General features: G+C 30.4%; 1 protein-coding gene across 2 annotated transcripts in view; it reads right to left on the reverse strand.

Moving 5' to 3' along the window:
* The window catches only part of LOC106687950 (uncharacterized), a 161,600-nt gene that overhangs the window by 82,791 nt on the left and 67,671 nt on the right, over positions 1 to 11,138 (reverse strand). The window contains exon 2 of one of the 2 annotated variants that reach the window (XM_014432148.2): positions 3,817 to 3,828. The exons of the other annotated variant lie outside the window; for it this stretch is intronic. Within the exon in view, the coding sequence (XP_014287634.2) occupies positions 3,817 to 3,828 (12 nt within the window). The remainder of the gene's footprint in view (positions 1 to 3,816; positions 3,829 to 11,138) is intronic. 2 annotated transcript variants of the gene reach the window in all.

Genomic DNA, 11,138 nt, shown 5'->3' on the forward strand with positions numbered 1-11,138 from the left:
GAATTTGATGGTTTAGTGGAGCCCCAAAGCTCAACTCTGTATGTCCAGATAGGCCTTATAATAGTCATGTAGATCAGTCTTTTGTAATGGATTGGTGATTTAGACTGTTTGTCTAGTAAATGTTGTAATAGTCGGAATCGACTTGTATGAGGATTCCATGTCAGTCATTTGTCCTGATGTAGTCCTAAGTAACCGATCTGTTCGACAGGAATAAGTGGGGTATTATCAAAGGATACTAGGGCAAGAGGTCATGGGTTTACGACGAAGTGTGAATGTGATTTGGTGGGATTTATTGGAATTAATTTTAATCCTCCAGTTTTGGCTCCATTCTTCAACAGTGGTGATGTGGGATTGGATGGATACAATGTAAGAATTATTGTTCACTGACAAAAGACATGTGTCATCGGCATACGTGGTGAGGATAGTGTTAGGATGGGTTGGGATGTCAGCTGTGAAAACTGTATAAAGGATCGGAAATTTCAAACCTAATGATCATTTGCCTTGCGAAATATTTACAAAAGTGTAGTATTTATATTACAATTACAATTTTATAGTAGTAATTAATGTTATAACTGCACATGTTTATATCGAAGCAGTGGTTTTATTATGTAGGTGAATGGATAGATGTTTAAAAGAATGAACGCAGAATGATTGACGAATAGATATAAAGAGTGAATTCCAAGAGTCTGCATGAACATAGGTATAGAAGATGTAGGATTTAGGAAGGATTTTTGGTTGTAAAGACTTCTAAAAAAATACTAAGAAGATATGCAGTCTATATTTTAGGAGCATTACTAAATTTCTATTCTTTTTCTAGCTCACTTATCTGTGATTTCCAATAGATTGCGGTACTTTATTCTTGTGTGGCTTTTAGAGGTGTGGTAGAGAAGTAGAGGAAGAGTACAAGCCAATCACCTGCTACCTTCTGTTTTAGTTTAGATGAATTCCAGGAGTCTGCGTGGATGAAGAAGGCGTAATTAGTCAGTAGCAGCCATTGCTATATGGCTCAATGCAAACCTTCCTTTCGTGGGCGGGGTCTTTTAGGCTTCACTTCTTCTTTGAAAGCGAGTTGAGTTACGCCATCATTATAAAAAAACTAATCTTGGTCTCATTTCGAAGAAACTTTAGTTCGTTATGAAACAGTAAATCATACCTTACTATAAATAGTTCCTTTAGGTTAAAACCAATAAAAACTGAAAAAAAATTTTTTGTATTATGCCAACTGACTCTCTTTGCTGTGACTCACTGCTATTATGGAAAAAAGAGGAGACACAAAATATTTTTTTGATGAGTGTATCAGAGCTGACCCAGGTAAAGGCGATGCGAAGCGCATCATATTACTAGACAATTAATTCGAAGAAAAATTTAATTATGTATAATAATAATACAAATTCTGTTAGAAATACATTATAAAATATCCTTCCTGATGTTTGTGAGTCACCTAAGATGTTTTTACTGTCAAATGTTAAATAAAAGTGACTTAAAATACACTTTTGAGCTAATTTTCAAATATCCGAAGGCGACTCCCCTTTGCACAAAATTCGACTGTGGGGTTGGGTGCATGCGGTTTAATTTCTGAATTAATGGCTAACATAGTTCTATGGTTTAGGAACTACTGCTCTAAACATAAGTGTAAATACAGATATAAATCAATTAACACCATAAATTCCAATATTATTCAATAAACTTAAAGCGATGGTATCAAGTTAATCAAAATATTAATTATTGATTATAATCAATGTGTACTGCTACAACCCATGAAGGTACGGAGTTCGATAGTTGAAATGATTAGAATGATTAATATCCTCGTTAATTCTACCATAATTGCGAGATGTTATGATTATTAGTCATTTTACTTTTCTTGAATTTTCTAGGAGTTTGATTCGATGCAAAAAGAGATGTTACTGAATACTTGTATGGTAAAGTTTCTTTGTAAAATGTACATCCTTAGGAAGGAAGATAATGAAACACATGCAACTCCAGAAACTATAACCATTGTTAAAGGGTAAAGATTAAGAGGTTGGACTATATGCTGGATGCCTTTAAAAAAAAGTTAAAAATTAGTAAATTCCTAGTTTTGCGGATTATTAATGAAGCAAACGAACACATACTATAGTAAAAGATATACATAGTTAGCCGAAGTAACAATGTACAGAAAGCCGATTTCGAATCATGAGTTATTTTGTAACTAATATATATTTGGAAATCACACAGCATTACAAATGATCGACTAGATATCAGCAGAACAGTAGACAAATATTCAATGATTTTTTGCAATATATTTTTTTTAACTGGGTCTATATTTTCTTCTTAAAGAAGAGGATTTAATACAATTTTTTGTTCTAAATTTTAGCACTAGAAATCGCAAAGCATAACAAAGCTTTTATTTTTTCTAACTCGTTGCTAATTATTTAATTTTTTTTAATGATCTAATTTAAAAAAATATAAAGGCATTGATAAAAACATTAAATTATATTTTAAATACGTGTTAATTCATTGATTAACATTCTTATTAGGAAACCTAAAATAAAAAACTAAATTTTCCTTTCCTTTTATTTTGATTGAAATAAACACGATTATTTTTTTCATTTCAATTTAATTGGTAGAAAAGTCACAAATTTATTTATTTATTTTTAAAATTTAATATTATTGTTTTTTCCAAATCGGTTTTAATAGAAGTAGAAAATAAAACAAAATACTTTTTTAATAAAAAGTATTATTAAAAAATTAATATATATTTTAATATTAATTTAAAATCCATTTTTTATATTTCATCAAGAGTTTTTTGTCACAACAGTTATATAATATTATACTTGTTAGATAAGGATAAAATCCATTGCTTGTTAGATAAGAATTAAATCCTTTATTGTTAGATAAGGATTGAATCTATTGCTTGTTAGATAAGGATTAAATCCTTTATTGTTAGATAAGAATTGAATCCATTGCTTGTTAGATAAGGATTAAATCCTTTATTGTTAGATAAGGATTGAATCCATTGCTTGTTAGATAAGGATTAAATCCTTTATTGTGAGATAAGGATTGAATCCATTGCTTGTTAGATAAGGATTAAATCCTTTATTGTCAGATAAGGATTAAATCCATTGCTTGTAAGATAAGAATTAAATCCTTTATTTTCAGATAAGGATTAAATCCATTGTTTGAAATGTTTTGATTTTAAAGTATTTAGGAGTTTCGAGTATTCAGCTAAGTAATGACCAACTACGCCCTCTCGTCAAGAGGAGGGTTAAGGTTGATACTGTTAAACATATATATATATTCATTATTTATTTACAGGTAAATTATGAATAAATGTCTTTTAAGGTGTTGAAAATATAACTGGTATTAGTCGTTTCATTATTTATAAGGTATGTTTTGGTCATAGGTAGAAAATATAATTTTTTATTTTTGTAGTATTGGAGCATTTTCCGATTAGTTTGGAAAAATATATTTTAGCTTCACAGGTGAAACATGCATTTCATCACACTGTACGAAAAATTATTATTAATTATATCTCTCTATGCTTTGCCAACTATCTTTACAACCAAGTATATAAGAGCTTTATTTATACAGGCCTAGTAGAAACTGGGTAATGGTTATTATGTAACTTCGTAATTGGAATGATGTAATTTTTTCGGTATATAGATGGCTGGATGAAAAAAAATGTAAAAATAAATTAATGAAAAACTGCGTGAAAACCTTTAAAGAATTTCATAAAATATCTTATTTTTAATTACTTTATAATTAATTGTAGTTTTCTTTTATCTTTTTTTTTTTGCAATAGCAGCACTAAACTTAGCATTAAAGTACGATACTTACTCTAATTGAGCTCTGCTCAGCCAAAGGAAAGCATGAAACAAATGAAAAGACAATTAGCTTTTAGCATTGGTTTCGATTTTTTTTTTTTTCGAGAGCCATCATACATATTCAAGTTAATTAATCAATCCGAGGAATTGGAAAAATATGCATTACAATAAAGCAGCAAGCAAAAGAGCTGATAAAGCATGCACTCATAATGCATCATGCACATTCAATTCTAATATTTATAAGATGCATGCAATAAAAGTTTAAAAAAAACAAAAAAAAAACACAAGCAGTTAGAACTTACCTTTTTGTGAAGACAATGAGCTCATTTTTATCAGTAGCAGTTTAAGAATAAGAGATGAAAGTAATAAGCTGGGCAATGATAGAGATTTACAACTAAATATGATAAACAAGACGCACCTATTAAGCTGAGGTATTATTCTAACAGAACAATATCTTTTTGGAAATTAAGTATTGAAATCTAACAACGGATTAATGAAAAAAAACCCAAAACCATGTACTTTTCATTATCAGGATCCAAACTTCCGACTTACAACGGTTGAGGTGATTCTGAATCTTATGAGACGATCCAGTTATATTTAAGTGATGAAACCATAGAAATACCAGTATTTGTTGGTCTTCAGTATATAAATGGTATAGGAAGCAGTGAAGAAGGTCCGGTAGGTCATTAATATACATGAAAAATAACATTGAGATAGATAGGAACCCTGAGGAACACCTTCAGTTAAACGTATTTTTTATTTACATTTACCCAATTTTCCGTACCATTTGCGTGCGAATCGTTAAAAACCCAGTGATTTCTGTTTTTAAGCCAAATTCATTGCCAAAAGAAATTTTATTTACTATACCCTGTTTTATATCGTAACAGTCGAAAAATGGAGTTGACAATCGAGTCTTGGATATCATTTTTTAATAAGTTGATGCCCCTTATTAGTGCCTATAGGTTGATGCCTCTTAAGTTAAATCTGATAGTAAAAATATTTTATCCAACGAGGAAAATTGTTATTAAGCAAATAAAAAAACAATTTGTTACTAAGACATCAGACTGTAACTATAACGGCTTTATGTGTATATTTAAAAAACTAATAATAATGATTATAAAGACTTAGCGAAGCCAAAGGTTCGAAGACGAATCTGCATATAGCTGTTCAGTGACGCTCCTTTAAACCCAAATCTACTAAATTAGTCTTAACGCAATCCTCCCATCTACGTTTCAGCCTACCTCTCTGACGTTCAGCGTTTCTTTACATTTCAAGGATCCGTTCGTTACTAAGTCTCACAACCTTACACCTTACATATTATCCACCCCACCGCAATAACCTGAATAATATTTACCGGATGCAATCCCCTTAAATTCAGCATTGAGTAGCCTTCCAAATTTTCTGATCAACTTACCTTCAGGTCAGAATATTTTATACTTTATTGCAACGATGATAGTTTTGTAAATTCTAACTTTTAAATTTTTGGATAGAATGCGCGAGCTAAGCCATTTCGAAATTGAAATAAGATAGTAGATAGAGAATCGCCTTGTATTAAACCTGACCGAACCACGAACTTTTCAGAATAATAATTACCGATTCGTAACTTTTCCCACATCCGTACAAGACTTACTAACTTCTTTGGTATTCCCCGCTCAATAAAAATATTATACAGCTTCTAGCGGTAAATAGAATCATAAGCCTCATTGAAGTCTATATAAAGCTAACCCAAGATGATGAGCTAACCCTGTTTTATTCAAACTGCCTTATTTCCTCACCAATTTCGGTTTTTCTAATTTAAACCTAAATACTCAAATCTAACTGTTCAAATCTTTCCTCCTGTATTTATATCACCGAAATTTCTCCCGTTTCTACTGCTTATCGTATATTTTGTTTTATCCGTATTGATTCCGAGACCTAGTTACTTTCTAGATTAACTATTTTTAACAACTTTATTAATTTTTTAAAGACGTTTTGCATTTTTAGCATCTTACAACAATTTGTCAAGAAAATAACGAATGTAGCTTGTTTTATAATTATTTTATAAACCATGTTGTCGTACTAGGCACTGTATGGAAATTCAGCAATGAAAAAAAAAGAATATTTAGAGCCTTTCTAGAAGATAAAGAGTTAATTAAGAATACGGTTAATTATTCTTATTGCCGTTTCACATGGAAGGCGTTTCCTAAATTAACACGAAGGTTGAAGGTCTATTTCAAACTGGCAGAAGGCTCGTCAATATACAGTAGGAGGTGAACGGGTGACGACTGATAAAGCACTCGAAGAGAAAGATCTCTTGTGTAAAATATAACAGGGGTTGGTATCAGTGCGACTGATAACGGCTGGCGTCAGCTCGTCCACAGTTGGCTACATTGGGCGGCAGCTTGGTTGCGGCTTGTTTGTGTGGTTGGAATTACGGCGGCACTAATTAATGGCAGTGATGCTTACAAAATCTGAATGAAAATTAAGCAGATTACAACTGGTTCGTTTTTGTAAATATTCGGAAAATTTATGTGTGTCAGCAATAATAACAGCCTAGCAAAATAGATTTAAGTTCAAGGACAATTATTAATTTAATAAATTAAATTTAATGAAAATTACAGTAAAGACAACCGCAAATCAGATATTTATTACTTTCAATAGTTCATTAGCTAGAAATTAAAATAGCTTTAGATGTTATTCTTAGTTTATTTTTCTGACAATTTTAATTAGTGTTACTCTCGTTCAGGGGTGGCCAAATATTCGAGCGAGGTCGTTTGCTCGCAATGTCTGTGGTGGAATTCTGTGTACCATGGACTTTGAAGAGATTGTAGAAGACAAAACTTTCAAACAATGGTTTCATAAGGGTCAAAAATTATTAATTATCCATGTTCTTTTAATTCATCTGGATGTGAGTGTTTTGGCTCTTTAAATGATGATTGCTATTGTTTTTTTTCCGTATATCTGTATTTCAGTACGATGGGTACTCATTGAGTTATTGATAGATTAGCCAAAATTAAGTCATATTATTCTTTCATGATACATTTTCCTGCCAAAAAAAACAAAAAAAAAAAACACGAAAGTGAAATATTAAAATCAAATTATCAGCTTTATAACAACTTTTTCATATTAACGAACAAATAGTACAACTTATGCATTACAGCTGGTAAAAAAAAATTAAGATGAATTTTGAGTTAGTAAAAATCAATCTTGAAAAAGTGATGGAAATTCGATTTTTTTTAAGGTAACGCATGTACGGAAAAGTTGGATTTGGAAATTGATTTTCTTTACGAGCCTATATCTCGAAAACTTAATAAGTGATTTCAAAAAATGTTTTGAACGTATATATTACTTATCTACCTATATCTCGCTGGAATGCACCTGATTCTGACAGTAGATAAATATGCATTTCACTTCAACAAGCTTTAATATGGGTCTTGGCTGACATCTGCACGTCTAATGGTATTTGATATCTAGATTTCTCTAAATATATTCACTTACTACTGGTTTTTTAGTATATTTTTTATGAAATATTACTTTTTAAAATGTTATATCTCGAGAACTATTGAAAGTAAATAGCTTTATTAGGGCTCATATTTTATCTAATTTACTCTTATTTAAAAAATGCCTCCTTCAATTTTCTAGTATTGTGGGTTGTTTTAAAGATAAAAAGCTCCGAATAAAAAAAATATTTTTTTAAGCGTTTTGGAACAGTCACAATTGTGTATTCTTCCTACCAATACTTGGCAGACTCATTAATTTAGGCTAGTAATTAAAAATAGTTTCATTAAAGAAATAAATAATCGGAGTGGTATTTGATATCTAGATTTATCAAAATACATTCACTAACTACTGGTTTTTGTAGTACATTTTTTATGAAATTTTACTTTTTAAAATGTTATATCTCGGGAACTATCGAACGTAAATAGCTTTATTAGGGCTCATATTTTAACTAATTTACTCCTTTTTGAAAAATGTACTGTTTGATTTTCTAGTATTGTGGATTATTTTAAAGATAAAGAGCTCCGAATGAAAAAAGTATTTTATTAACCGTTTTGGAACAGTCACAATTTTGTATTCCCCCTACCGATACTTGGCAGACTCATTAATTTAGGCTATTAATTAAAAATAGTTTTTATTAAGGTGAGCGAAAATTGGAGGGAAATAAATATCTTTAATCACCCAGACTCTAGAGTTTTCTCAAAATAAATTCACTGATTACTGATTTTTTATGAAATGTTTCTTTTTAAAACGTTTTATCACCCGAACTATTTTACGTAAATAGCTTTATTAGGGCTCATATTTTAGCTAATTTACTCTACTTCGAATAATTTCTTCTTAGATTTTCTAGTATTTCTAGACTCATCAATTTAGGCTAGAAATTAAAAATAGTTGATGTTGTTGTCTGGGGCTTAAGGGCGTAAAACCCTGAGGTCATCAACGCCCATATTTCCTGCTTTATATTCTATTTCTATAATTCTATTTCACCTTAAATAATTTCGAAAAAAAATTTAAATAATTACTTATACTTTTACAGTTGTGAATAAACTTAATAAAGTAAAAAAAAAAAAAAAATTACTTCTGTTGGTATTTTTTATTACGTATAACAGATTTTCTGGTTTAAATCTTATTTAAAAGGCCATTCCTTTTTAAGAAAACTAAGACCATTTCCACATTCTTCTGGTCATCATTCAGAGTATCCGATACTCTCGGTCCCACTCCCAATCTACGTAAGTTCATGGAATAGAAATGACATTCTTCAAATATGTGACTGACCGTAATTCCACTGTTGCAGTATTGACATTTTGGCGGTGGTTGCTTATTGATCAGTTATGCATGAGTTAAATTCGTATGGTTTATTCTCAATCTGGCTATAGCTTCCTCCCTGCGATTGGAACGGTTTGATGTGGTCCATGGTTTAATTTTTTTTTTTAATAGTTTTTAATTTGCTTGGCGGGCTTTCATCCCACATGGCTTGCCAACTAGATAATATCTCATTTTTCATTGGAAGACTTATTTCTTGTGGTGTCAGAATATTAAAAATAGTTTTCATTAAAGTAATAAAAAATCGGGATGAAATAACTGCCATGTTTTAATGCAACTCTTTAAATGAGTAATCACTTATGATAGAGTTTGGTTATAATTATAATTTAGCTGAACATTAAACTATCCGCAGAAAAAAAAATGAATTTGTAATATCTCACTTAAAATATGAGAAAAGTTCCTCGCTTCATTAGTGTAGCACAACCCTTAGAAAACAATATTAATAAAGAAATGGTTTTATTCATAATTTGGGTCTAAAAGGCTCATTGCATTAATTTTCGTTAGGCTAAATTAGCTCCTCAATGTCCGCAATAATTATTAATTATAACTTATGACTTGGTGAATAAAGAAAAGCTTATTCGGTTCAAAATTTAGGATAATTAATTTTATCCACAAAAGATGACTTGAAGAAAGAGATCAATTTATATGAATTTTAAAAAGTTCTTGCTATTATTAAAAGTTCATAACTATCATAAATTTTTATAAGTTTCCTAATTTGCTATATACCAAGAAAGAGGTGTAACAGCTTAGCATTATAACAGCTTTTTAAAATTTTGGCATTAAATATTTCCAACTGAAAAATTATTATATTTAAAAGTTTAAGCACACATTACAACACAATAAAATAATGTCTCTGAAAATTTTAGATAATCGCAATAATACAAGAATCATTAGAAAAAAATATGAAACTCTAAAATCTGATTCTTTTTTACGAAGTAGTATCCTATGAATATAGTAAAATAGTTAAAGACAAGTCTTCATTTTTCAATTTTAAAACAGAAAGTTTTCATTTAAAAAAATATATTTACTTTTTTTTTTTTTTAATTTTCAATTAAGTAAGACACTAGATAAAAAGAGACTAAAATTACATTTGATAATCATCAATATATTATTTTTGGATTAAATATTTTCAAATTCCAAAGAGCAAATGAGCTTAACATAAAATTAAACTACGAAAAAAAAATTTTATTATATAACAAACAAATAAAAACTTAACACTTTAAATCTATAAAATAATTTTCGTTATTTCACCTGAATTTATTGTGACTTAAATACATATATATTACCAATTGTAAAACGTATGCTATATACAGTGCCAGGCCCTTAACGCACACCCCTCAACAAAGGAACTACCTCATAACGGACAATTTTACAAAGTTACCGGCAAACTAAGTTCAATGGATTTGAATTTTTTATTATGAAATTCCTACACTCTGAAAACGAATATCAACTTTTTACCCATCCTGGACTATTCTACTCGTCTATAACTGACTCAATTCATAAAATATTAATGTACAAACTCACTATTACAGAATTGACAAGTATTGAGAATAATTAGAGGCATTTAATTATTGCTTAACCACCCGACAGATACTTATGTAGCATGTGTTTCCTGGGTAATCAGTGAATGTAAAAAAAAAAAAAATTAAATCTAAATCCATCCGCGGGACGTTGGGTTTTTCTCCAAGATTAAGGAGCTATTTTTCTTTTATTCTGTCACCATAGCCAAATAAGATAGTCCTAGATAATCCTTGAAATACGAGATACAATCCACCAATTTGCTAATTTTCTACCAACAATGAGTTCTCTAAAACAATAGTTGGGACAAAATGTCCCTAGGACGGTTGAATTTTTTTCTTGGTAGCATAAAAACTTGGCTTCTTACACTAAAGGATGAATAACGCGTTAAGGTTTTTTAATATAAAGTATCATGTAAAATATTCAGGAAGTTACACATCGCTGACTTTTTTATTATCCCCTTTCTGGTTATTACTGACACACGGGAGGGCTATCTAGAAGAGACCAACCTATACTAACTATGATGGGGGCTCAAGATTTGCACTTCGTGAGACCACCACCAAACGAAAAAAGTTCGCCCTCAGACCGGGGATTAAACTGGCGCCACCTTCAGTGCCTTGACCTGAACTACGGCCGGCCCTGAATTGAGGAAACTTAAAGCGGTAAATATCGTTCAGGTTAGAGGATTGTGGCGAACAAAATGGGCGTGTCAGGTTGTGGGACTTACTAACAAAAGAATCCTTAATGCTAATGAACACTGATAGGTAAACGTCCAAGAGGTGGAGATGGGAGAGTTTCGTTAAGACCGATTAAGTTTGGGTTTAAAGTAGGGATGGGATATCGAAAGAAAAATATCGATATTGATATCGATATCGATATCGGATAGCAATATCGATATCGATATAATATCGGGACTAAAATATCGATATTTTAAAATATCGAAATATCGATATTGAAAATTTAACGAATTAAAGTAATAATAATTATAAAATGATAACATAGCAAGACATATGAAGA

Source organism: Halyomorpha halys, unplaced genomic scaffold (assembly GCF_000696795.3).
Source record: "Halyomorpha halys isolate HHAL.00 unplaced genomic scaffold, Hhal_1.1 Scaffold1032.1, whole genome shotgun sequence".
NCBI lineage: Eukaryota > Metazoa > Arthropoda > Insecta > Hemiptera > Pentatomidae > Halyomorpha > Halyomorpha halys.